Source organism: Mesoplodon mirus (genome assembly GCF_964341445.2).
Source record: "Mesoplodon mirus genome assembly, chromosome: 2".
Classification (NCBI taxonomy): Eukaryota; Metazoa; Chordata; class Mammalia; order Artiodactyla; family Ziphiidae; genus Mesoplodon; species Mesoplodon mirus.
Window position 1 is genome coordinate 126,306,315 of NC_138977.1, and position 27,042 is coordinate 126,333,356.

General features: G+C 54.7%; 1 protein-coding gene across 7 annotated transcripts in view; it reads left to right on the forward strand.

Annotated features, from left to right (window-relative positions):
- Positions 1 to 27,042, forward strand: part of ACOX3 (acyl-CoA oxidase 3, pristanoyl) — a 48,004-nt gene that overhangs the window by 8,245 nt on the left and 12,717 nt on the right. For 5 of the 7 annotated variants that reach the window (XM_082606733.1, XM_082606734.1, XM_082606736.1 and 2 more), the window contains exons 4-14: positions 436 to 510; positions 990 to 1,079; positions 3,469 to 3,612; positions 8,309 to 8,397; positions 13,829 to 13,925; positions 15,778 to 15,975; positions 17,656 to 17,778; positions 19,299 to 19,419; positions 21,512 to 21,634; positions 21,874 to 21,987; positions 26,742 to 26,857. In XM_082606733.1, coding sequence (XP_082462859.1) covers positions 436 to 510; positions 990 to 1,079; positions 3,469 to 3,612; positions 8,309 to 8,397; positions 13,829 to 13,925; positions 15,778 to 15,975; positions 17,656 to 17,778; positions 19,299 to 19,419; positions 21,512 to 21,634; positions 21,874 to 21,987; positions 26,742 to 26,857 — 1,290 coding nt within the window. The remainder of the gene's footprint in view (positions 1 to 435; positions 511 to 989; positions 1,080 to 3,468; positions 3,613 to 8,308; positions 8,398 to 13,828; positions 13,926 to 15,777; positions 15,976 to 17,655; positions 17,779 to 19,298; positions 19,420 to 21,511; positions 21,635 to 21,873; positions 21,988 to 26,741; positions 26,858 to 27,042) is intronic. The other 2 variants (XM_082606732.1, XM_082606735.1) reach the window with 2 other exon arrangements.

The following is a 27,042-nucleotide window of genomic DNA, read 5'->3' on the forward strand; positions in this document are numbered from 1 at the left end:
AGAGAGAGAGAGAGAAAGAGAAAGTAGGTCAAAGGTGAAGCCTGTGTTTCTGCCTCAAATACGTGGGTAGAGCTGAACTTGAGAAGGCGGCCTCATCCACGTGCTGTGTGAAGGAAAGGTGGGCTCACTCTGCCCTTCCTGCACCCTCATCCCTCATCCAAGCCCCATCTCCTTGCTGTTCATGGACCCTCACAGTTCTGTGTAACTCACGTAAACTGCTTGGGACAAGGACCCAGGTCTCGCCACTCCATGAGCTCAAGGCTGTGTCTCAGGGGATCCTGGACCTTGGCCGCCAGTGCCCTTACCTCTGGGAACCTGATGACCTCGCTGTGGGATGCTGTGGTGCTCAGGGACCATGGTAGGGTGGGTGTGAAGTCCCAGGATGGCAGCACTCTTTAGCTTCCACCTTTTTACGTCATGATGTTATATTTTCAGACCTTTGGATCAGCGATCTACAACTCTGGTTCTGAAAGGCATTTCAAATATCTTCCAAAGATCTTCAATATGGAGGTCAGTTGAGGTTCGTGGTAAGTCATGAGCTCACGTCCTGTTCCCTGTTCCCCTTAGAGGTTTGTGGAAGGGGCAGCTTGCAGCAGAGGGTAGGGATGCTCCTCTTATCTCATGATGTTTTTAGGCTTTTCACCCAATAGCTAAGGCTGTTGTTTACCAAACTGGGGTGTGCCAGATCCCCAGCGTTATAGGAATTTAGGTTTTTGTTATCGAGGTAAAGCCTTCCGTTCTCTTCTGCTGCCCGGGAGCCGTTCTTGCCACCGTGCTGACTTAGCGAGGCCACCGTCAGCTCATCCAACCTGCTGTTCTCACAGGCAGTGGCCAGCACGGCAGGATGGCTCAGTAAGGTCCCTGGTTGTTACATAGAAAATGGAGATTTGGGGCTTTGATGGGTGGTTTAGGCCGTAAGGGAAGGGCGTTGGCAGGGCCCCTCCACGAAGGGGACCCTCGCCTTACACCATTTTCTGTTTCCACATTAGATTTTTGGATGTTTTGCTCTGACTGAAGTGAGTCACGGGAGTAACACCAAGGCCATGCGGACGACCGCTCACTATGACCCCACCACTGAGGTACGTGATACCCGCCTGTCTGTCTCTGGGCTTCGAGCACATGAAACGTGGTGTTGTCATGTAATGAGACCAGGAAACCCGTCTTTTTACGTGAGTGCACGCTGAGATCTGTCAAGCAGAACACTGGAGCTTAGGAGATAAAGGCTGTGAGAGGTGAAACCCAGTCCCACCCAGAAATCTGTCCTGGTTTGCATTTGGGTGGCATTTGAATGTGGTGAAGGCTCGAGCTATCATTGAGTAAAATGTATTTCTTTGTTTACCAGGTTTGGTGTTTGATTTGTAAACCGTTCGACTGCTCCTGCTTTGTAGAACAAACAGTAAAGAAGATTCTCTGTGACCCTTGTCCCTCTCTAGCTGTCTGTCTGCATCCCCTGCTTGTGGCCAGGCTCTTGCGGGCAGTGGCCCAGCCCCTCCGGTCCTGGCACTCCTCCTGCATTCGTGGATTCTCGTGGCACATGTCCGTGGGACCCCGGTGGTCCTTGCTGTCAGGGGGCACCTCTAGGAGGCGAGCCTGTGAGCAGATGGGGTCGTGGTGTGTGGGGCAGACGGCAGTGAGGGAGGTGGAGAGGACGGGGCGTGCGGGGGATCTGTGACCTCTGCTGCTCGCATCCTCCGGCCCCTCTCCCAGCACTGGCGTTGGGCCCCTTTGCCCCCATGTCTCCCAGAGGCCCGCATCCTTCTGCCACTTTCTCACGGTTCTGGTGTCCTGGAACCCTTTGGCCTTCACCCACCCAGTTGGTCCTGTGTTTCGGCAGAGTCCTGTGTGGCAGAGTGAAGCCGTGTCCCGTGCATCTGCTCACCACATGGCCAGTCATTCACGGGACAGCGCCGGCCAAGTGTGGGCTGTGTGCCTGCCATGCTGCAGGCTGGGGACTCAAGAGGATGAACCCAAGGAGCCCCCAGCAGGGCAGGGACAGTGGAGCAGTGGAGGAGGGTCACAGTGGGCGCCCCGCAGGCTGCCGGGTGGTGCCTGGGAGCAGAGCTGAAGGTCAGCCACGCTCTCGGGGCCGAGAGCAGGCCGCATGGCCTCTTGGGTTCTTACCTGTCATTTAAGCCACGACATACCTTTGTCTGAACCCAGGTCTTTCTGACTCTCGGCCTTCTCTTTCCTCGGCCCCCACGCCCCTGGGCTCTCGGTGTAGGGGGGAAGGGGGGCTTCCAACTCTGGCACAGAGAGGTCAGTGCCTCTGTGGCCTGGTGGCCTGGGCGGAACACGGACAGGCAGTTGTTTCTGACCCTGTTCCTCTTGGCGTTTGTCCTTAAGTGCAGATCGGTCAAGATTAGGATTCCCGAGCCTCCCGTGGGCCGTGGGTTGTATTGGTCTAGACAACGGGTATTTGTTGAGCACCTACTGTGTGCTAGAAGCTGCAGTGAGGGCCTGGACTCACAGCGGTGAGCAGACCGGTGGGACTCTTATGCTGGAGGGGAGATGCCGACGGTCACTGGCGTGGAGAAGCTGGATGTGCCAGGGCTGTGGAGACGCAGGGGGTGAGGAGAGAGTGTGGAGGGTGTGGGGAGGGTGTCTGTGTACTATCTTGTGCAGTAGCACACGTACAGTTTATAAAATCATACACACCGCCGGTTACAGAAGGAGATTCTCCCTGTGAGCCCTGCAAGAACAAGGAAAGCTGAACTGGAACTGGCCTCCAGGGGCCTTGGGAATTTATGCAGGAGGTGACACGCTCTCCTCTGCCCGCAGGCGCTGTCCGTCCAGTGACCAGGAGGCCCTCTCCTTGGAGTGGTTCAATCTTTCCCAGGCCCTCCAGTGGCCGCCTCCCCGGGGGCAGCCCCCAGCCCTGCTTTCCTCTTGCTCTCCTGTTCTGTCCTGCCTCCCCAAGGCCCCGGCTGTGTCCTCGGAGGACCTGTCCTCTCCTGTCTGCTCCTTCTTTAATTCCTGTGCTTGTCTGCCTTGTGCTCCTGGGCTCGTGGGGTGCCACTCCCCCCATCATCTCTCCCAGCCTGTAGGTGGGAGAGACAGGGCGAGCAGAGGGACAGAACGTTGTGAATCAGAGGTGGATGAGGGGTCGGGCAGGCGTGAGGCAGAGGAGGGGACCCGTCCCTCGTCCCAAAGGCCATGTTCAGGGGAGGCTTGCTGGGAAGGTAAACGCTGTCGGGCGTTGGCAGCTTCCAAGGTATTTTGCGTATATTTTATTGTTCGACAGACTGGTCATCGTTTTCCACAGGAAGGTGCTTCTTTAAGTCCTAAGACCTAGGATATGCTCTGTTTAAAGCAGGGTGACCTGTGCCATGCAGGAGATAACCTTCAGCCTGTTCTTGCTCCTGCCTCAAAAGATTTTGAACAGAGAAAATCGAGTGTGTCAAAGAGAGAAAGAAATTCCGTGTATTCCCCAGTGTCCAACTGTAACTTTAATTTCTTTTCCTCGTGCAGGAACTCATCATACATTCCCCTGATTTCGAAGCTGCCAAGTTCTGGGTTGGCAATATGGGCAAGACGGCTACGCACGCGGTGGTGTTTGCTCAGCTGTACACGCCGGAGGGCCAGTGCCACGGGCTGCACCCCTTTGTCGTGCAGGTAGGGGCAGGTTTTACCCAGGGGGTATCTGGCCAGTGTAGAGACATTTTCATCACAGCTGGGGACGGGGTGCTTCTGGCATCGGGGGTCCAGACCAAGGGTTCCTTAAACACCCTGTAGTACACACGACAGCCCTGCTGCCAACCCCCGCCAGAAGCCTGATCAGCCCCAAATGTCAGCGTGCTGCTGCTGAGAAACCCTGAGCCCAGGATCATCTGGGGGAGAATCTCCATCCTCCTGGGGGTCACACTGGCATGGTGGGACACCTGTCCCCACCCCCCAGGCTCTGGCAGCCAGTCTCAGGGGCTCCAGGAGTTCCAACATGAAGTCTGACTTGGGGGCTTTCATGTAGCCCCTTCCTGGGTCACAGATGGAGCTTTGGCCATCGGGGGTGCCTGGGATGGCCAGCCTGTTTCCCGCTGCCAAGGGCGGCTGCAGTGTCCCTGGACTTGGAGCTCTGGGAGGTTCTCCAGGACCTTTCTATCTGGGCTGACTGGATACTGAATGACACCCTGCTTCCCCCACCCCCAGACCCATTCTGGTATTTTTTATTCTCAAAGACTTTTCTGATGGGGGCGATGCTCTCATGAGAGAAGAAAATCATCATTTTTTTAAAATTGAGCTGAAATTCATGTAACATGCAATTAACCATTTTATTTATTTTTAAATTAAATTAAATTAAATTAATTTATTTTTTTGGCCTCGCTATGTGGCTTGCGGGATCTTAGTTCTCTGACCAGGGATTGAACCCGGGCCCACGGCAGTGAAAGCACGGAGCCTGAACCACTGGACCACCAGGGAATTACCAAAATTAACCATTTTGAAGTGAACAATTTAGTGGCATTTAGGGAATTCACGATGTTGTATCTCTTTAGTTTCAGAGCGTTTCCTTTCTAGAAGAAACCCCGCACTCATTCAGCACTGCCTCCCTGCCACCCTCCCCAGCTCTGGCAGCCAGTGGTCTGCTTTCTGTCTCTATGCATCTGCCTCTTCTGGATGTTTCATATAAAACACATCATGCACTATGTGACCTTTTGTGTCTGACTTCTTTCTCTTCACGTGCTTTTGAAGTTCATCCATGTTGCAGCCTGTCCCAGAACCCCCTTCCTTTTCAAGCCTGAATGGTCCATTATGTGGATGGTCCACAGTTTGTGTATGCATTCGTCCTTTGATGGCTGTTGGGAGTAATGTCACCGTCAACATTCATGAGCAGTGTCTGTTTGGACACCAGTCTTCAGTTCTTTGGGGTGTGTACCTAGGAGTGGAATTGCTGGGTCGTATGGTCATTCTGTGTTAAATTTTTTGTAGAATCCCATACTAGTTTCCACCATTTTACATCCCCACCTGCAATGCCGAGGGCTCCAGTTTCTTCACATCCTTACCAACACTTGTTATTTTCCTTTTTTTTCCCCATAACCACCCTAGTGGGTATGAAGCAGTATCTGGTTGTGATTTTGATTTGCATTTTCTTAATAACCAACGATGTGGAACATATTTTCCTGTGCCATTTGCTTATCTTCTTTGTCAAAATGTCTATTCAAATCCTTTGCCCTGGGGAACCAAGCAGGGACTGAGAAAGCAAAGGCTGTTTGCTCAGAGCTGGCTGAGCCAGGGGTCCGCCTTCGTCATTGAGATTGGCAGAGACCCAGAGGCAGGCAGAGGAGAAAAGGGGGCTCAGGGGCCTCTGATGGGGCTGGACGCCTGGTTGGGGGGAGGGGATACCAGAAGAGGGAGGCATCCCAGGTGACTATTCAGGGGTCAGGTTGGACCTTCTGGGATTGGTCCTGAGTTGGAAGCAGGACAATGATTAGGGAGGCCATCAGTATGGATCAAGTCCTGGCCGATTGTCCAGGGGTGGCTGTTTGGCTTCCTGGCTTGTCACTAGAGACAGCAGTCTGCCCTCCTGCAGGTCCGACTCCCAGCAGGCTGGCCCCCGGGGCTGGCGGCTGCGGGCCAAGGGTCAGAGCCCTGCTTTCACACGTGGTCTGGTCATCGTCCAGTTGTAGTATGTTCAGACTCTCAGTTCATTTCTTAATCGGATTGTTTGTGATGTTTGGTGCGTCACAAGGGTTCTTTATATATTCTGCATGCTAAGCCTTTTCAGATGGATGGTGTGCAAATATTTCCTCCTGTTCTACAATTATCTTCACTTTCTTGATAACATCCTCTGGGCGCAAGGGCTTGAATTTTGACGACGTCCAGTTGACCCATTTCCCTTTGGTGCTCATGTCCTTATTTTTCAATTTGCAATGAACCCCTGCAGACCTTAGGTATTTTTTGATACCTAAGACAATCATACACTGTTTCTGGAGTATAGATTTGTACCCGAAGTGAACTTCTTATGGAAGTAGGACTTGAATGCAACGTCATTCAGTGTCTCTGGTTCTTAGATTGTAGAGCCATGTTGTTCTGGATTCTGTTACACGTTGTGCTTTAAACACTCAGTACGATGTTGTGGCCCTTCATCTGACATATCCTCTGTGTGTACTTAGTGCATATCCAGTGCAGGCTCGAGGGTGGCATGAATCCTGTCCTCGTGGAGTTTACCGTCTACTCAGAAAGAGAGGTTGAAATAAGTCATCACAAAACTATTTAATTAGAATGTGATATGTGCCATAGGTCATTAGCTGATAAATGGAGGAGTATAATTTTTTTATTGGAAAATTCAACAGGATTAGTTTAATACAGTGTAGTGGTTTACACTGTTTAGGTACCAATACTTCTTTTTCTTTAATTGAAAAAGTTTTGTGGGTTTTTTTATTGAGATATACTTGATTTACAACGTTATATTAGTTTCAGGTGTACAATACAGTGATTCAAAATTTTTATAGTTTTTACTCCATTTAAAGTTATTATTAAATATTGGCTATATTCCCTGTGCTATACAATGTATCCTTGTAGCTTATTTACTTTATATGTAGTAGTGTGTACCTACCAGAGGGCATAATTTATTGCAGGTTTGTTATATCATATCAGGTGGACATTCTCCAAATATTGTGGGAAATGTTATATGTAAATTGATACAATTAAATACTTTTGAGAAGTGGAGACCATTAACTTAATTCTGGTTTTGACTTTAGTGAGCGTCCTTTCCTTGATTTGAGAGGTTAACATGAAGTTTGTAAGGACGACGTTATCATTTCTTTCTAGATGAACTGAAAACTGGCATTAGCAGTATTTTTCTGTTGATTACTTGAAAATCACTAACTGTTTTTTATATCTCTTCTCCTCTCCATCTTTTTTTGTTTTGGTTTGGTTTTGGGTTTTTTTTTTTTTTTTTTTTTTTGCGGTACACGGGCCTCTCACTGTTGTAGCCTCTCCCGCTGCGGAGCACAGGCTTCAGATGCGCAGGCTCAGCGGCCATGGCTCACGGGCCCAGCTGCTCCGTGGCACGTGGGATCCCCCCGGACCAGGGCACGAACCCATGTCCCCTGCATCAGCAGGCAGACTCTCAACCACTGCGCCACCAGGGAAGCCCTCCATCTTTTTTTTAAAACTATTTTTTTCTATTTCATAAGGATTTCAAGAGTTTTTATCTGAATCTTTACTGAGCCTTATTGTTTGTCGCTAGCCTTCAATTTTATTTTGTCAGTATTATAAAGTTCAACTAAATTAGCTAACTGTTCCACTGAAAGAAAGAAAAACTAGCAATTCATACAAATAGCTAAATTTCTAATAGTACAAATTCAGTAGTTCTTTAACACGGATTTTTTTTCAGCCTTCATGCCGTTGACATTCGGGGCTGGATAATTCCATGCTGCGGGACCCCCCTGTGCATTGTAGGCTGTTTAGCAGCATCGCTGGCCTCTACCCACTAGATGCCTGTAGTACCCGCCACTTAGGACAACCAAAAATATCAGCAGACGTCGGCAAATGACACTGGGAGGGGAGGGTGGCATAATCACGCCTGGTAGGAATCACTAAAAGTCTTTGAGAACGAAACTCCATACTGTCCGCTTAGAGCGCATGAAGCGAGGACCAGTCAGCTAGCTGTCTCTGTGTGTGTTAGTAAGTATATTTACTGGAAACTCATTTGGGGGAGCAGAGATTTACAAAAATAATCCACAGCAAGTATGTGCACAACCATTCTGTCATTTCATTAAAAGCCAGTGGAAAGTCCTCCATCTAAAATGTGACTGGGAAATGCCTGGCATCCTCCAGGCAGCACGTACTAATCAGCTCCTCCGTCAGTGTCCTGGGGCCACCATAACCAAACAAAGCACCACACACTGGGGGCCTGAAACCACAGAAATTTACTCTCCACAGTCTGGAGGCCAGAGGTCTGAAATCAAGGTGTCAGAAGGGCCACATGCCCCCCGGAGGCTCCATGGGAGGGTCCTTCCTGTCTCTTCCAGCTTCTGGTGACCCCAGAGTTCCTGGGCTGTGGCTGCTTCCCTCCTGTCTCTGCCTCCATCTGCACGTGGCCCCCCTCTCTCCATGCCCTCTCCTCCCCTGACTCTTGGAGGACAGCAGTCATTGGATTCAGGGCCCACCCAGGTAACCCAAGAGTGACCTCATCTCCAGATCCTTAATTATATCTGCAAGGACCCTGTCTCCCAACAAGGTCACATGTTTGGAGGACACTTTAACCCACGGCAGCTACAGAGGGAGCCTGTGGCTCGGTCACTGGGGGTTTCGAACATTTTCATCTTGATTTTCGTGTGGTCGTAAGAGTTGCCATCTGTGGTTTGTGCAGATTCGGGACCCAAAGACCCTTCTTCCCATGCCAGGGGTGATGGTTGGCGACATCGGAAGGAAGCTTGGACAGAACGGTCTGGACAATGGGTGAGCGCGCACCTTGTACTTGACAGTCACTCCTCCAGGGGTCGTTCCTCAAGGCTGCCTGCTCAGTACGTCCTACCTGTGAGCCCACCGGGTCCCTCAGTGCTGTCCCCGTACCCTCCCACGCCTGCGGGATGCGCCTCACCTCTGCAGTTGAGATCATGTTGGAAAGGGCCGGGTCCTGTTTGTACTCCAACCTCAGGAGACATAAGTGGCCCCAAGTGCGGAGCACGCAAACTTCTCCCCGGCAGGTGGCTGCTCCAGCTCTCAGGCCAGGCTCAGGCTGGAAACCCGTATCCCGTGGGGCCTCAGCCTGTGACCCGGGCCTGCTCCCCATCCTAGAGCTCAGGCACCCAACAGGTGTCCACGCTGGTTCTGGAGATAAAGCCGGGTTCTGGGTAGTGGGGGCAGAGTGGTCTGAGATGAGACCTGGGCTTGGGGAGCTGGAGGGGGGCAGGTGGGCAGGGGAGCCACGTCAGGAAGGGACTTGGAGTCTCCCTGAGGGATTCCAGGGCTCATTCATGGCATGAGTTTTAGAATCAGACAGATCTGGGTTCAAATCCTGGGTCCACCTCTGCCTCTTTGTGTTATCTTGACCAGCTTTCTTGGCTGTCTCCTCGTCTGTAAGGTGGGCATGATGTCCCCAAGCCGGACCCTCGCGTAGCCCTGCCTGGGGGCCAGGCATGGTCTTACCGACCTTTGCTACCTGTCAGTGCTCCCCTCACCTGCGCCTGTGGGCGGGACTCACATGCCGTCTCCCGGAAAGCCTGGCTGAGATGCTTTGTGCCCCTCTGTTCTCCTGAGATGCTTTCTAGCTGGGGGACAAGCACAGCCGGGGGTTCCTTAGTTGTGTACCTCACGCTGCGTCTCGGGAACATTTGCATACCTGCTGCTTCATTGCGGGGGGCACAGAACAGAGGAGCCCGCCTCGCTGTAGTTTAAGCCTGCTGGTTATCCTGACCCCGGTCATTTTGAGTGTAAATCAGGAGGCAGCTCATCTTCGAGATAGAAGCTGGGCCAGGTGGTCTCCCACCACCCTAAGTGTGGAGAAACCTCCTTTCAGCTGTCCCCCCTCCCCAAAGGTAGGGGAGCTGGGGGCATGGAGAGTGTCTCAAACCTCTGCTTGGACCCTCAGAACAGGTGGGGCCCCAGCCTGTACCAGAGAGGGCGGGAGAACCATCGATTTTCACTCTGTGTAGCTGGAGGAGAAAACGGAAGGATGTTGCTAAAAAGTGAAACCAGAAACACGCACACACAGCCTTTCTAACCTATACCTGTCTAGAGCTTTGAGTGCGTCTCTCGCTGGCCTGTGAAAAGAGCCTGTTAATTAACGCTGGAGCCTGGGGTGGGGAGAGGAGGGTGTCAGTTCCCTTCCATCACTGCTTTGTGCGGGGTGCATGGGGCCCCCCCGGCAGGGACGGGTCATGTGGCCTGTGGTCCTTGGGGCAGGGGAAGCTCTGCAGCCCTCAGAGCAAGGCCGCCACGCGGCTTGGTGTGTTTGAGAAGATGGACCCGACCTGGCCGAGGGGCTGCAGCATCAAGGAGGACCGTGCCAGAGGTGGAGGTGGAAGGCCCTGTCTTGCTCTGGACCCTGAGCCCGAGCATCCTTTCATTAGATCCACGCGTCCCATTGTGGGACCCGGAAAATGCGTGTATGGTGACTCCATCTGTGGAAGGGTCTGTGCTCACACGTAAGGCCGGGCAGGTGTATCTCCAAGCGCCTGGCGGTGGGAAATGACCCTCCAGCTGTGAACAAGTGCTGCCGGATCACTGCTGTCCAAGGAAGGCCTTGGGTGAGGTCACAGATCTCCAGTCCCCGTTCATTTGGTTTTACAAGTTAGAACCTTTAACCCTGTTTTGGGACATCCGTGAAAAACTCTGCCCTTGGTCCTCCCAAATCAAGTCCCGTTTTATTTATTTATTATTTTTTAAAATTTTTATTTTTTAACATCTTTATTGGAGTATAATTGCTTTACAATGGTGTGTTAGTTTCGTTTTAGAGACTGTTAGTCCCGTTTTAGAGACTATTTGTTTCTTATCGCGATGGTCCCAGGGAGTCACGCCAACGTAGCAAAGGCCCTCCTAAATAAACATGTCATGTCAGAAGGGCAAAGCTCTTCTGAGACTCAGCAGTGCCAGCCCGGGTGCCACCAGGGGGCAGCATGGTGACTACCCTGAAGCTGGCTCAGAGCGGGCCCCCCCAAACCAGAGTCGCCGTTCCCACGGGGCCACTTGCAGGCCGGCAGACAGGACGTGGAAGCAGCCGTACCCGGTCCCTGAGCCTTTGAAGGTTCAGTGGTGCCTGGGGTCCCTCGGCCCCTGGGCTGGGGCTGGGATGTGGGCCAGGGGCGGTGACGCAGGCAGTGCCCGCCCCGCCAGAAACGCAGCTGTCCCCACCAGCTTCGGGGCGCACGCCCAGCAGAGGGCGTGCGGGTCTGAATCCCTGGCTTCCCTTGCTTGCCTGCCGCTTGCAGAGCAGTGTCACGATTGAGTGATCTTTGTCCGAGATCTTTTATTTTGAAAAAGTCGTTAACAGTTCATAGGTAGGTCACAAGAATTCGCGAGTCTGTGGGAAGACTGTCTAGAAATCAGAGGCAGATGTAAATTGCACGGATTACTTTTAGCCAAATAACTCTAAAAGCAAATCAGTAAAGATCCTTCAAGTGAACTGTTGAGCCTCACCTTCGAGGTGGGCTGCAGGGCATCCTCACACTTGCTCAGAGGTGAGGCGGGGAAACATCTCCAGAGCGGCTGGGCGGACGTCCCATGAGGCTCTGGGGCCCAGGTGGGGCTGGGGCAGCAGTGAGAGGCCCCAGGAGCAAGGAGGCCACTGGGACGTGGAATGGGAGGCCCAGGAGGAAGGGGGTGCAGGGCCTGGGGGCAGGGCCTGCCGCCCGCCAGCTCCCCAGCCCTGCCGTATGCTCACACTCTCGTGTCACACGCACACCCCATATCAGGTACGACCTATGCGGCCCCCCCCCCCCCGCCCTCTGGGGACACTGGGGATTTGGACCAGGCTGGCCAGCATCGACTGTTTCTGGAACAGCCTTTGCCACATGGCAGTGCTCAAAAGAGAATGTGTAAAATTTTGATTTCAGTTAAACTCCAGTGAATATTTTTGCAACTATAAATATATTCAGCCTTGTTCCATCCCCGTGTGGCAGGGAAGGGTGACAATTTTCCACTCCTTAAAAAGGGCGCTTTGAGTTGACAGCATCAGACTTGGAAAAGCATTCCTTGCCTTTCAAGTGACGAGCGGGACCAGACCAGGGACTGAGGCCGGGCGTTCTAGAGACGTGGGTCTCTGAACCCCCAAAGGCTCCCGGGGCCAGTCAGAGCTGCCCCACAAAGGCCCTGACGAGCGGCTCCCTCCAGGCAGTGCTTTCGGATGCTTGGGCCGGGCCTGCGTTTCACATGCCGGAGGGAGACCCTGGCCTGGATGCTGGTGGGGGCCTGGTGGCCTCACGTGCAGAAATCCTAGTTGCTTCCGAAGGAATTTGGGAGGGGCCCCTCCAGCCGCCCCACGCCCAGCCCCAGGTCTCAGCTCTTCCCCAGGTGCACTGGCTGTTTCACCCCTCAGGGCTGCCCCGGGACTCGGGGTCCTGTGCCGGTGCACCAGCGCCCTAAGGACGATGTCTCGCCGCTGTTGATTCATCCCCGGCACTTATTACATGTCTGCTAGGTGCCAGGCGTGTGGCCCCCTTATAACAGGGTCACTAACTGCCACCGAGAAGCAAGTGGCTCAGTGGGCAATGTGGCCAGGACCGCCATCTAATGGTGCTGTGGGACCCCTGGGTGCTCACCTCGGGGCAGGGGTGGGAATCGTGGCAGGCATCTTGGAGGAGCTGGCAGCGCTCTGAGGGCCGTCAGCCCAGAGGCCAGGAGAGGGCCTGGACGGCTTGACGGTCACAGGCAGATGTGACCCAGCTGAGGGCTGCGGGCTACGAGGAGGCCGGTGCTGTTGCAGCAGCTGACAGGGGTCCCGCTGGAGGGCTTACCACGTTTTCCTACGGGTTTAGATTCTGTTGGTCCCAGGGACCCAAGATTCTCGTGCCGGGTGTGACCATTCCGGGCTGAAGTTTGGAGAGGCCTCTGCTGCCGTGTGCGGGACAGGGGAACGAGGTGGGGTCTGGAAAGAGCCGAGGGGGAGACTGTTGCAGGAAATGGGACAAGAAGAGGCACAGACCATCAAGACACAGCTCTGGGTAGGGGTAAGCACCGTGGCTTGGAACGGTGCCTGGGGAGCCATGCAGCCTGGGATCCAAGGAGGAGCTGGGGGGTGGTACGCGGAGCTGCCCCCCTTCTCTGCAGGGCACTGCTCTTCTTCCCAGAACTGCTTCCTGTGGTTCAGTAAAAGAATGTTCCGTGTGACATCGAAACTGCTTAGAAATCAGATAAGGTGCTGTCGGAACTATTGATATTTTAAGATGGTTTGGGTTTTTTTGCACAGTGCCTGTACCACCCGTTACTTCGCATAACCTTGTTCCCTGCACTATCATGAGATAGATTTTCCTTCCTGACAACCACAGAAAACACCTTCGATTACTGACACACACGTGATCCCCAGGGATGCGTGTGCATGCGTGTTCTCAGCTGCTCAGGGTAGCTGACTCGCCTGCCCCTGGAGCCCTAATGGGGTGGTGCGGTTCTCCTGTTTGACTCGGGACGTTTAAAACCTCAGTTTGCTGACTTTGTCACTCTGTGTGTGGACCCTGGTGTGGGATTCAAGTGTGAGAACCGGAGATTCTCATCTTTACGAAAACGGTCCCACCTTTTCTGCTGAATGACCGGTCCCGGGTGTTCTGGCCGCAGTGAGCGAGGACATTTCCTCCCAGCGTGTAGTGTAGCAGGAGCCCGCGTGCAGCCCTGAGGCCCGAGCGCCGGGGTTGGGGGGTCGGGGGGCTGGCCTCCATCATTACCAACAGACGGCCGCTTTATCTCACGCAGAGCCCATCACTCACTCCACCTTTTGCTTACGCCTGCTTTTTTTGGATAGAAAAATTTGTTGAAATGTGCCTTCTCTCTCCTGCGTTGTGTTTTGTTTTGTTTTGTTGGGTTTGTTTTTTTTTTTTTTTTTTTTTGGTCTTTGGGGGATTATGTCACCTTTTGAGCTGTCCTTTGCTTTTTTTTTTTTTTTTTCTTTTTGCGGTACACGGGCCTCTCACTGTTGTGGCCTCTCCCATTGTGGAGCACAGGCTCCGGACGCGCAGGCTCAGCGGCCATGGCTCACGGGCCCAGCCCCTCCGTGGCATGTGGGATCTTCCGGGACCGGGGCACGAACCCGTGTCCCCTGCATTGGCAGGTGGACTCTAAACCACTGCACCACCAGGGAAGCCCTGTCCTTTGCTTTTATTTGACTGAGTTTCAGGAGGGAGAGGAGATAAGCCCCGGGGGCCGACCCCAGTTTAACCAGAAGCACTGTGTCTCCACACAGATTTGCCATGTTCCACAAGGTCAGGATTCCTCGCCAGGACCTGCTGAACCGCTCAGGAGATATCACCCCCGAGGGCACCTACGTCACCCATGTTAAGGTACAGCTGCCTCCAGGCCCACAGGACACCCACCCCCTGTGCTCAGATGGGGAGAGTCACCAGAGGAGCCCGTGGCCCATGCAAACGTGTCTAGGATCAGGTCCCAGTGCCGCCAACAGGGATGGGAGTGCTTGGGTCGGCCACACCCCCAGGGCCCCGAGCACGATGACCTCCCCACACCCCACCCCTGCCAGGCCCCTGGCATTTCAGTCAGGGAGATTGCCCCCGCCAGTGCCGTTTCCCACCAGGGGCTTAAGAGTGAAGGGTCGCCTGGTGGGCTGTGCACCAACGGGGGTGACAGTGTCCTCTGGTGTCTGGGGCTGACCATGCCCCTAAGTTCATTGAGTGTAGACATGCAGTGGCACGGCCTCGGGCGCTTTCCAGACGTGGCCAAGTCAGGGTAGCTGAGCCCTCCCGGGCCTGAACCCACAGCCGGGATGACGCGTCCCAGGAGCACGTGTGCGTGTGAGAACCCTGCCTGACATTGAGCTTCGGCTGCTTGGAGCCGAGAGAACAGGGCTTCAATGAGTGTGACGGGTACCTTCAGATGACGAGAGAAGTTAGAGGTGACATAGGAAGCCGTTCAAGAATGGAAATATCGATATAAAAAACTGAATGAAAAGTATGTAAGTAAGTCATTGAGAGAACCCAACAGATGGGCTACATACAGCGAGAGAGTGAATTAGCAGTGGGAAATCAGAGTGAAGGAGGCGGCAGGAAAGAGTGGAGAGAGCCACGGAGACAATGTTTTGCAGAAACGATGAAGATAAATGTCTCTAAAGTCAAGAAGGAAGGAAACCTTGACGGAGGGGCCCATACAGGGGGAGTCAGGGTCTCCCATCCCACACTCACTGTAGAGACATGTCAGAACCTCATAGAGAGGATGCTGAGGCCTTCCAGAGAGAGGATGCTGAGCCAGCTCTCATGGAATAAAACCCCCTTTAGTCTCAGCATTCTCCGGCACGACGCTGAACGCAAGAAGTCAGTGAGATGACATTTCAAACCATTGAGAGAAAACAACTGTAAACATGCTTCTTCTAAATCCAAATGGACTGTCACTCGTGCATGAGAACCTAATAAATATTCTCGGCCAGAGGCTTGAAATGTTGCAATACAAATACCAGAGTGGACATAGTTTTGGAAGAAAAGTCCGAATAGTAAAATAAGTGAACCCAGGAGAAGCAGCAGGGGGGAAGGGAGGTGCACATGTTAGGATAATTTGGTGAGGCTTACAGGCGGATATACCCAAACGCCACCGACGGCCCTTAAAGCGCAAGCCACTGTTGGAAACAGCGATAAGCTCATTGCGATCTACAACACATTAAAAATAGATGCACACAGGCAATTAGCCAGTTTCAAAAATCACAAAGGACAGCAGCTGACCATCACACCCCTTAGGAAGGTGGTTTGATGGGCCGGGAGGAATCCCAGGTGGGGGGGTGAGGGGGTGGGGGAAGGAGCCTGTTTTATAAATGAAATGTCGGTGCCAGCCGTGCCCTCTGCCCTCGGCTCCTGCCTCGCTCTCGGCATGGCTTTCCGGTCCTCGGTGGGATCGGGAGCAGGGCTTCGTACTTCCAGGTGGCCGTTTGCAGGTCTCTGCAGTTGGTGCATCTGCCCGGGGCCCCATCCTCCTGTCACTAGGCATCCCCTGTGCCTCCCCACAGCATCCCGTGATGGGGACGCTGGCCCCCATGCAGCTTGGCCTCCTGGGCCCAGGGGCCTGTTTCTGGGGTGCCCTGGGGGCAGGGCCTGGAAGTGTTGAGTGAATAAAGGAGCGCCCCTCCACGTCTGTGCCCGTCCCCAAGGCAGCTTGCGGGTCCCAGCTCCGCCCTCACCTGCTTTCCTCCCACAGGACGCCAGGCAGCACTTCAGCGAGTCCCTGGGCAGCCTGTCCTCCGGCCGGGTCGCCATCGCGGGCATGTCCGTCGTGAACCTAAAGCTGGCCATATCCATAGCTCTGCGTTTCTCAGCCACCAGGCGTCAGTTTGGACCCACAGACAAGGAGGAAGTACCGGTGCTGGAGTATCCGTTGCAGGTACAGCTTCCGCAGGCGTGAGTTCACTTTCTTTCTGTTCCGCGTGCAGAAATACCTTCTCTCTTAGGTCGCTGCACCTGGGTTACTGGTTGCTGATCAGGCCTCTCCAGGAGTTAACAGAGGGAGTGACAGACACTCACAGGGAAGGAGTGCGGCGTCTGGGGCCACACGTGGTCTCGATCAATGGTCTTTAGTTGAAAAGGAGTGTGTATGACCAGCAGGAGGCGCTCTGGTGAGGCCGAGGGAGCAGGTGTGCACGCCCATCCCACCTGCAGGGCCCTGCACGGCCAGGCCTCGCTCCAACGCACTCGTCCCATCCCTGGGAAGTGACCCCAGGACACAGCGCCTGAGTGTACAGCGCTGTTCGTGGTGACGTCCTTTAGCAGAGGGGATGCTTGCCTTCCAGTTCCTCTGAGATGAGGCAGCCCTCGATGGCAAAGGTGCAACTCAGGCTGAGCATCACCTGGACACCGGGGCGGGGCGGGGGATGCATTTTATCACAGCGAGCCCCCACTGGTGCCCCTGCGTCCCCAGCCCTTCCGTGCACACCATGCAGCTGCCCTGCACACTGGGTGGGCTGGTGGTTATCCCCGGGTTCCAGGTGGGTCCCCGAGGATCGAGTCAGTGGCTCCTGCCAGAGTCAGTAGCTAAATCGGACCCAGGTCTTGGCCAGTTAGGCCTGAGCAAAGGTATCTGAGTGAAAGTTTCAGGAAATTGTAACTGAATTGAAGTTGTTTCTTTTAACACTTCTTTTACTATGGCCGTGAACCTGTTTTAATACCAAATAAACAAGTAAGGAAAAGCCCAGTGCCTGGTTCATGCCTGGCTGGCACACAGTGTCCACCACACCACTAACCCCGTGGCCTTGGTGAGGTCATGGCACGTCTGACTGCCTGGGCATCAGGCCTGGCTCAGCGGTCACGAGAGCCCACCTGAGCCACATGCTTGGGCTCCTGACCCGAGATCCACCCCCTCCCTGCTATGTGTCCTTGGGCAAGCCACGGAACCTCTCTGTGCTCTAGTTTTCTCCTTTGTAAGTTGGGACTGATGATAATACCTCTCTGTGAGTGGCTGTAAGGATTAAATACGTTAGTGCATGAGAAGCAGTTGGCACCGTGACCACACCCAGGAAACGGCAGGTAACCATGGTGCTGCCGATGGTGGCACCTGCCTCCCAGGTCCTTTCAGGCTCCGCCCCCTCCATCTGCGCAACAGCGGATGTGCGCTGGTGAAAGAGACACCCTCCCTCGGCTCTCCACGACCCTGTTTCCCCGTCTGGCTCGGGGGGTGGTCGCTTCATTCCCCGTAGGCTCCCAAAGCACAGGCATCGCCGGGTGGGCCCCACACTCGGGCACGGCCGCCTGGCTTTCTTAGTTCTCTTGTAGATCAGCATTTGCTCTGGCTCAGGGGTCACGTGGATGGGAGAGCGGTGAGGGGGCCATGCAACGTGGTGCACGCGGCACAGTTTCTCCTTGAGTGGGGTCGTCGGGGTGGTGCAGGAGACCTGGCCGCACTGGAAGAGCGTCGGGGGGCAGGCGTCACGGGGGTGGGTCCGGGAGACGTGCAGGGCCTTCTGCAACAAGTGGGGAGGGTGGGCAGCGGGTTCCTGGCGCTCCAGCCCTGTCGCCCACCCCGGAAGGCAGGCGGGCCCTGGGGGCACTTGGAGGTCTCCAGGCAGGGATTTGTCTGTTTCAGCAATGGCGCTTACTTCCGTACTTGGCCGCGGCCTATGCCTTGGACCACTTTTCCAAATCGCTCTTCCTGGATCTGGTGGAGCTTCAGAAAGGCCTTCTGGGGAAAGACCGGAGTGCCAGGCAGGTGAGGGTCTCCGCTTTTCTCCACAGCGTTTATCATCCTTTAAATTTCACTGGGGTTGGGCAGCACAGATTCAGCCTTTCTTTCAAAACAACCTTGGTGCGTGGATTCGCGAGGATGAAGGCTCCGTCCGACTTGACCCGTGGGCTGTGTCCTCTCGGAGCCCTCCGCTGCGATGGGAACGTGTCCGGCACGTGTCCACATTCCCGATTCTCAAGGATGTGCTGACACGTCTCCTGGTTCCCGTCTGTGAGTTCAGCTGCTGTTCTCCTCCTGAGAACATGATGGTTTTGCAAAATCCACATTACCGGCCCCTCAGTCGATTTCACGGTTCTGATCCCTTTGTAAACAACCCGACAAAGGTCTGAATCCAGCTGACTGGATTTGACTTGACAGGCGAGGCTTTGCTCCAGAAATGAGCGTGCAAATCCACTGAGATCGTAGAAAGGGGTCCTCGGCTAATTTCTATGTGGATGGTTCATTATTGTTTCTTTCCCCCCTTATGCTGCCTCCTGGGCAGCGGTGAAATGTGAATCACACCAAGGGCCTCTGAAAACTGATTAGGAATGCTGCAGATCGGGGTTACATACCACGCCCTGAAAAGCCTGTATCAAATTAGCACGTTTTGGAATATTCAGCGTAAACATCCAGGAGTCAAGAGGTGGGGCGGGGGCGGCGGGGGGGTTGCCGGCAGTGTGTACTGCTGAGCAGTCAGGCTGACGGTGACGACCGTGACCCTGAAGACCGTTTCATCAGGAGTGCAGGGTTACGCGTGTTTTTTCTCCCAAGCGTGAGTCATTGAAACTTTTGCCAGCTGACGATGGAGTTGTCCTGTTAAAAATGTTTTGAAGCGTCATCGAGCTCTGTTCTTTCTGAAACTCAGTGCTTCAACCCAGGCACAGGTTATAAAGTAGCCCTTCTTTGAAGTTGAAAATACTGGTAAAACACATCATGTTATTTAGCCGGTGTGTGTGTGTGTCTTTCTTGTAATTGTTTGCATTGAATATTGACTCGAGGTGAAAGAATATTTACTAGACGTGTTAAGGCTGGGGATGCTGGCTGGGCCCTCTGCGCAGTGTGCACTGAGTGGCCATGTCTGCGCAGTCCTCTGGGGCCGCCTGCCACCCTCTCCCCTGGGGGCAGTGTCTCAGCACCGCCTCCCACCCCTTGGGTTTCTTCTTAGTCTCTGCTGCATACTTCGTGTAAACTGAGTCATAACGTTATGTTCTTCTGCGATCAGCCTTCCCCGCTCCCCCGCACTCGCACCCCGTGTTTACCGACTAGGCAGAGCTGTGGTCGTTTATTTTCACTGTCATGAAGTTGTGTGACTGTACTGCAAGGTATCCGTGCTTACTTGAATCCTGTTTTTTAAACTAAAATTGGGTTTCTTTCCTTTGTAGTTGTCGGGTACCTCGGATTAGACGGGAGGGGACATAAGCCTCTGAGGCTGTGCTTGAACTGACCCCCGACCTTTGGGGTCGGAGCCTTTTTTCACCTGTTCTCGTTGGCTTCTCTCTCCCAAGGCAGAGCTGGGACGCGAAATCCACGCCTTGGCATCGGCCGGCAAGCCCCTGGCCTCGTGGACGGCCCAGCGCGGAATCCAGGAGTGCCGGGAGGCGTGCGGAGGACACGGCTATCTGGCCAGTAGGTTTTGGGGACACGTGGGCTGGTCTTCTGTCCTCTCCCGCACCATGTGGCTCATGGCCAGGCGTCGGCAAACGACAGCCTGTGGGCCAAAGGTTGTCTCTGTGGGTAAAGGTTTTTGTGAATAAAGATTTATTGGCCCCCGGTCACGCCCATTCGTTTACACACTTCCTGTGGCCGTGTTCCCGCTCCACCCACCGAGCTGAGCCGTCTCAGCAAAGCGTAAAACATTTACTGGCTGGAACTTTCCAGAGCAAGTTTGCCAACCCTGCCCTAGTCCAGTCCCTCGGCTCGCTGCCACCTGATGTTCCTCGGTCGAAATCCGGGTGTCACGAAGCAGCGTGGAGACCGAAAACCAGAACAGAAAGGAGCTTATCTGTTCATCTGAATTGGAACTTTTTAGTTAATGACTTTGGCAGTAAACTGGCACCAAGTTTTGTTCCGAAGAAAAATTCTGAAACTTAGAAAAAGAGAGTTTGCTTTTATTGACACTGGCAGCTGTTTGGTCAGCTGGTGGATGGTGGAGAGACGGGGAGACTGACAGCCCGGGACCAGATCCCGGCTCTGCCGGCCACTGGCTTCATAGCCGCAGGCAAGCTGCTCACCCTCACTGCTCCTCAGCTTTCTTCTCCATAAAATGGGACTAATGATAGGATAGCACAACGGGGGTTTTTGCGATGAGTCAGTGAACTAACCCACATGAAGGGTCTAGCACAGTGTCGGCATATGGCGTGTGCCCAGTCATTTTGGTCTATTATTATTATCATTATTATTGTCATCGTCAGCATTATTGCAGCTTACCTGCCTAACTCCCCACGTGCTAATCTTCAATAACTGATTGGCTAAAGTCTGGTTACTCAAAGAACCAGAGCTGGCAACAACAGAGCTGGCAGAGACCTTCTTGATAGTTTATTCCTCCAGAAGCCTTTTAGGAGCCTTTAGTAACTGGGATGTGTCCCAGTTACTCCTCGTGCGGGGGCAGCAGGCAGGGGGGTCCCTCCCCTCCTCCACACTCCACGTTTACTGACATGTGGGTATCCGTGGGGCTGCAGAAGTTACTCATCCGTGTGTTTTGTCCTCTGTGCAATGCTCTTTGTAGTATTTGTTTGTTGTTATAGCTCATATAGAGATACTATAAATAGTTTAGAAGGAGGAACTTGAATCATGCAGCCTTGCAGACAACAAAAATGACTAAAGGAAGTGTTATCACATAATACAAACAGGGCTGAAGCCAGTGAGGCCCAACTCAGCAGGGATAAATGTAAAGCCGTTTATCTAGATTTAAATATCAGTTGCAAATCATTTCTCTAAGGGCACTCTTAGCCCTTCATGTTCAGTGGTCTAACTGTGGCATGGGCAGCAAGTCAGAGGAAGATGATCAGGGTGTCATAGGTGACCACAAGCCTGGTGTCTGCTGCCGAACATCTTACACCCTCTTGGGCTGTTCATAGCAATACGTGAGTGTGAGAAGTTAGGGTCCTACCCTTTCTCCCATCTCAGCCTTACGTTTGGAGAAAATTCTCCGTCAGAGGATGGAAACCTAGGTGGTGAAGATCTGGGAAGCATACTTTATAAAATCTGCAAAGGAATTGGGTTATTTCACTGGTAGGAAAGACAAGAGAAAAATGAGAGTTGTCTTCAGATATTTGAAATGTCTCATGTCAAAAGAAGGGTTCCTTCAGTTGGAAAAGGAAGAAGGGCACCCTCCTGCCGCTCAGGTAGTCAGCTCTGTCAGTGACCCCACTGGAGGGCACTTTGCCAGGTGACCTGAGAGGCTCATAATAGGGACAGGGATGCTGACGCCAGCGGATGCTTCTTGAGCACGGCACTGGGGCTTCATGGGGAGCCACCCGCTTCTCTTCCCGGGGACCTTGCGGTGTCACCAATATGTCCTTAAAGAGGGAGCAGCTGGATCGAGAGGACACACCGCGGGTCGGGGGTGGAGTTGGCACCGGGAGCAGGGTGGGAAGTGCTTCATCTGGTCAAGCCGGGCCTGGGACCTCAGAGTCCCAGGTGGCAGTTGGGGGTTGGGGGGCACTTCTCACACGTGCACCCCCAGTGAGGAGAATGCTGGGGCCTCCCCTCCTTGCAGTGAACCGTCTGGGAGACCTCAGAGATGACAACGACCCAAATTGCACATACGAAGGTGACAACAACATCTTGCTGCAGCAGACCAGCAACTACCTGCTTGGTCTGCTGGTGCGCCGGGACCAAGGTGAGGAGGCCGGCGCCCCTGCAGCCCAGTTGGGGGTGGGAGGGTGTGGTTCCCAGGCCCCCTTGAGTTAGCTCTTCTGCCAGGATGGACTCTGGGTTTGTAGGAAGGAAATGTGTGATTAAATGGCGATGGACCAGCTTCTGAAGTGATGGGCTGGGGCAGGTGGGGTCCTTCCGCCGGACATCCCCTGGGGTTGGGGGGGGTCCCTGGCTCTCCCGAGTCACTGGCTGTGCTCCTAGGCGGTGCCCGCATCGAGAGCCCGCTGAAGACCGTGGACTTTCTGGAAGCCTATCCCAATATCCTTGGCCACAGGTTCGAGGGTTCCAGCCCTGAGGACTGCTTGGACTCCTCAGGTAAGTACACTCCCTCCGTGTCTCCAGGGTGCACTGTGCCTGGCAGAAGCTGGAATGGCAGCCCATCTGCCAGAGAGCAAGGGGTGCTGGGTCTGCTCCTGGCCCCCCACCGTGTTAACGGTTGTGATTTTAATCGCAAAAACTGCTGTCGAGATGCTTTGTGTTCCACGGAACACTGTTAGCAGAGAGCCTTTGGCATGGCAGGAGGGCACCTGGCTTTACAGAGTGTTTGTGTCCCCCGGGGGTGGGTTGCTGGGTCCTCTGGGTGAAGGAGCCGCCCCCTCCCTTACTCGGAGGATGGAGAGCATGTGACACATCGCAGCATCAGCAGCTGCGGGCACCGGGCGTGCCGTCTCTGGGGGACCCCGCTGGGCTGCACCGCTGCTCATGTCTCCAGGAGAGGAGACCACGGCTGCCCAGTACACCCCAGTCCACCCCAGTGCGTGTCAGCGGCAGGAGCAGGCATCAGACCCGGGCTGGGCTGACTTGCCAGCCGTCTCTCCTCCATCTTCTTCATCACTATCATCAGCCAGAAACGTTGCTGCTAGTAATTGCTTCGTCTCCCTCACCACACTTTGTTACAGCTTTTCTGACAATAACTCAGCTCCTTTATCTCCCTTTTTAAAGTGCTAAGAGGACGCAGGGACACACTTGAAATCTCTTTCTGATGGTTACAGAGCTCCCCAAATGTTGCCCCAGGAAGCCCCCAGAAATGACCTAATCATTCTAATAACATCAACCCCACCGGAATTTTTTCCCCTAATACTGTCCCCCACTGTAAAATCAGAACATAAACACGTGGTCTGCCAGCTTCAGGATGTGTCCGCTATGCCCGCTGTGTCCCTTCCCCGCTCAGTAGAACTGTGGACGCAGAAGCTGTTTTGTGCGCCGGCAGCAGGAAGCACGCCAGGGCAGCGTCATCTGTTTTTCCTGTGGGTGCTCTAATTTCTGCTCGTTCCAACAAAGTGAAAACATTTTCTGGAGCAAAGAACGCAAACAAAATTCATTTGACAAAAGGGGCTTGGCATCCAACACTGACGATCTTCTCCACGCGGAGAAGGGAGCCCACAGCCAGCCGTGTGTCTCCAGGGCATTCGCTCATCAAATCCCACATCTCGGGGCCAGCCTTTGTCTCAGCTGCATCTTTGGTAAAAAGTCCATAAATGACATATGACCCTGGAGCTCTGTAGGGCTGGACACTCAAGACTTTTCCAGTATTGAGCGAGGGCTGTCTGCAAGGTCAGGAGATTTTTCCTTCAGGGATTAAAAGGTTTATTTGGAGAGGGAGGGGCTGGGTGGGGCAGCTCTCTGTCTGGTTCCTCTGATTTATGTGCTGAGGGTGCGTGTATGCTGAGGATGGGTTTAACAAATGGTCCTGGGTGTTGAGGAGCTGCACGTCGCTTAATAACTGAGGCCCAGTTCTTTCCTTTCGTTGGCTTATTTGCAAAAATATTAAATAGTTGGAGTTCAGCGTGTTGGCTGCTCTGACCATTGTGTATATACACAGGACAGTAGGGTTGTGTAGCATCACGTGTTCAGAGGGGTACATGGTGCGGTCAGCACACCGCCCAGAGGTTGGGAGCTCAGGGTCTGGAGTCAGCTGTGTAACCTCGAGCTAGATGCTTAACCTCTCTGAGCCTCAGTTTCCCCTGTAAGGTATCAGGAGGGAATGCGATACCCCCCGCCCTCGTGGGCGGCTCGCTGCCATGAGCTGGGACCCTCCCTTGGGAATGGTGGGTGCAGAGTGACCCCTGCAGCGTGAGCTTAGCTGCTTCCCAGGAAAGCGGCTTGCAAGGTGCGTCTTGCAGGTTCCGAGCGGTGTGTTTGGGGAGCAGTCAGCCACACAGGAGCCGTGGGGTGGGCATGGTGGGAGAGCAGGTGGCTCCCACACCTGGGGCTGTGTGCTAGCCGAGGATCTGGGGCCAGGTGGCCAAGCCTTGCTTTCTGGGGCGCACCTGGGCCAGAGCCCCACTTTGGAAGGCATGCTCTGCTGCCGATGCAGAGCAAGGCTGGACTCGGGAGACCAGCCAGGAAACCAGAACCCGGGCAGGGGCAGCACAGGAGAGAGTGACGGGAGCTGGGTGAGGGCAGGGGGGATGGTCAGGTGGAAAGGACGGCTTGAGTGGTACGTTCGATGGAGGGCCAGGTGAGAGACCCCCTGGGGGGTGGGTGCTGGTGAAGCTGGGAGTTCAGGTGTCCCACGTTGAGTGCCTGGTGGGCGTGTCAGGGAGCCCCGACGCTGAGAGGCCATGCAGGTGGGCAGACCTCAGAGTTGATTGACCGTAGTCATTGACCATAGTGACAGTGGCCGCCCTGGGAGCATGCCTGGGTGGGGGGCGCCGGCATGGGGAGACAGGCAGTGCTCAGGGCCTTCGAGGGGTGCAGGGGAGCAGCCAGGGGAGCCCCGAGGAGGCCCTGTGTGGCAGCGTCTCAAAGGCCATTTGTGACCCAGGAACCTGGGAAGGACTTGAGGACTGAAGTTGAAGCAGCATTTGTCTTGGGCCTTCAGCAGCCCCCGAAGCAAGAGCGTTACCGCCCACCTGTGCCAGTTTCCCCCAGTTTGTTCCCGATGACTCCTCACGCCCAGACGGACTCTCTGAGTGGCCCACACGCCACCCAGCTATGATTGTACCTTTTGTGTGCTTGCTACCCTTCCGTGTGGACACAGAGCAGCATGACCCGCTTCTCTGAAAAACTAAGGGTTAAAAGTGGAATTTCTAAAGAAAAGCGTTCCAGCAACTCATGTATCAAGCTTGCTTCTCACTCGGAGCACCGAGCAATCTGTGACCACGGTGGCTCCATGTGGTGTGGGACCCTTGGGGAGCCGGGTCACTTCTGCAGAGGGTCTCCTGCCCGGGCAGTGTCTGGGAACAGTCCGGAGGAGCCGCGGTTGCTGCGTCGTGGGATGACGGGGCTTCTGGCTGGGGTCAGGAATTAGCCTGAGCTGCTTCTGGCCTTGGCGACTTCCTGGGTTTTGTTGCCACGTAAATAAATCATGGAAAATCTGAGTCCCCGTGGCGCCCACCTGTTACCGTCTTGGTGACGGTCCATCTGGCAGGAAGAGTTTAACCACAAAGACTCTGGGACACACATGCGTCAGAGTGGGCCCCGTCGGCATCAGAGCTGGTTTCCAGTGTCCATCTGGCTTTTCAGGGATGTCCTGAAGGGCAGCGCCCTGGGCCGCTGGTTTGTGGGCGTCCCGTGGCACAGGACTGGGTGTGAAAGCAGTAGGAATGTGTCCTGGACTGAAGCTCACTGTCCCGGTGTGGGCGGGGCCACACTCCCTCTGGAGGCTCCGGGGAGGCTCCCTCCTCGTCTCCGCAGCTCTTGGGGGCTGCAGGCGTCCCTGGGCTTGTGGCCGTGTCCCCCATCTCTGCCTCTGCCTTTGCACGGCCTCTCTTCTGTGTGTGCGCTTCTCCTTTTTCTCATTGGATTCAGGGCCACCCTGATCTAGGATGACCCCGTGTTGTCACGTCATTCCATCTGCAAAGACCCTGTCCTGTGCCCAAGTAAGGGCACATTCACAGGTTTCAGGAGTTTAGGACATGAATGTGACTTCGGGGGGCCTCGTTCCAGCCACCCCACCTGGCAGGCCGCTGGGAGGGGTGCCTCGTCCCAGGTCCCCACCCCCGCCTCACTGGGCTTCCTGAGAACAGCTGTGTGAGCTCGGGCAGGCTGCTTGCAGCCTTTGAGCCTTCGATTCCTCAGCCCAGTGAGATGGATCGTTTGCTCTTTAATGAAGTTCTCAGCTGTGCTATGAGGTAACGGATACGACAGCGTGAAACGGTCGGGGGTCTGTAGCAGGACCTGTAGCAGTGGGTACCATGTGTCATCTTCCCAGGGAACGGGCTGTGTGACATCGAAGGAAATCCCAGGTCCCCCGTGTCCCGCCTCTGTGCCCAGACCCAGTTGGGCCAGATCCCACCTGGGAGTCCGGAGCCAAGAGCAGCTGCAGGCCCCGCAGGCCTGGGTGCCCTGGCTCTGGGCCCTCTGCCTGGGTCGGGGGGGAAAGTGTGGACGCAGAGCCACGTGGCCAGGCCACACTCTGCACCCCTACCCCGCTCACTCGCCGTGTGCCTGGGCTCATCCTCACGCCCTGTGTCCTTAATGGAAGAGGCGGTAGCAGTCCTGCCGAGCAGGCTGTTTGAGGTTGCCGAGTCCTCGGAACTAGCAGAGATGTGACGAGAAGGACCCACAGATGCGGGCACGGCGCTGGGGCGTGGGGAGGAGGACAGGGGTCTCCCTCCAGCCCATTCCAGCCCGTCCCCGTCTGTCTACACCCCTGCTGTGGTGCTTCCTCTCTGCCCTTCAGGGCTCTCGGGCAAGGGGGGCAAGGCCTCAGGGGACCCAGTGTGAGGTCCAGGGCCCCAGGGCTGGGCTGGCCAGGTGGACAGGGCGCCCCGCCTCCTACCACCTGCTGGAAAGTCGTCCTGACGTCCATGTGGATCCGAGTTTCTTCCAGACTGTGTATCCTCATTGTAAATGAGATGCTTGCCCCCAGAGTGCCTCCGTGACCCTGTGGGCTCTGTGGCTGCTAGAACCATGTAGAACACGGTCTGGCCTCACAGCAGAGCCAGGAAATACCCTCACCTGCACCTGTCCCAGCCCGGCCACCACCCAGGCTGTGCCATGGGCACTCCCCCGTCTCTGGGCCTCAGTTTCCGCACCTGTAAACTGGAGAGCTGAGTTCTCGACAAGGGTGAGACGCCCTACGGTTACATCGGTTACAGTTCTCTCTGTTTCTCATTTTGAAGTCCCGCTGGCGGCATACGAGTGGTTGGTCTGTTACCTGCTCCGCGAGAGTTATCAGAAATTAAATCAAGAGAAACAGTCAGGAAGCAATGACTTTGAAGCAAGAAACAACTGTCAGGTATGTGTTTGTTTTAACAGTTGCTTTTCTAATGATTCGCTCCTAATTCCTGCACTGTCGTGTCCTTGGTGAGCTGCAGGCCCTGGTGCTCAGCCCCTGTGACCTCGGGCGCTTCGCCTGACCTCTCCGCACCTTGGTTTGCTGTTGGGACAGTGGCGCCGCCCTTGCCCCATGTGGAAGAGGTT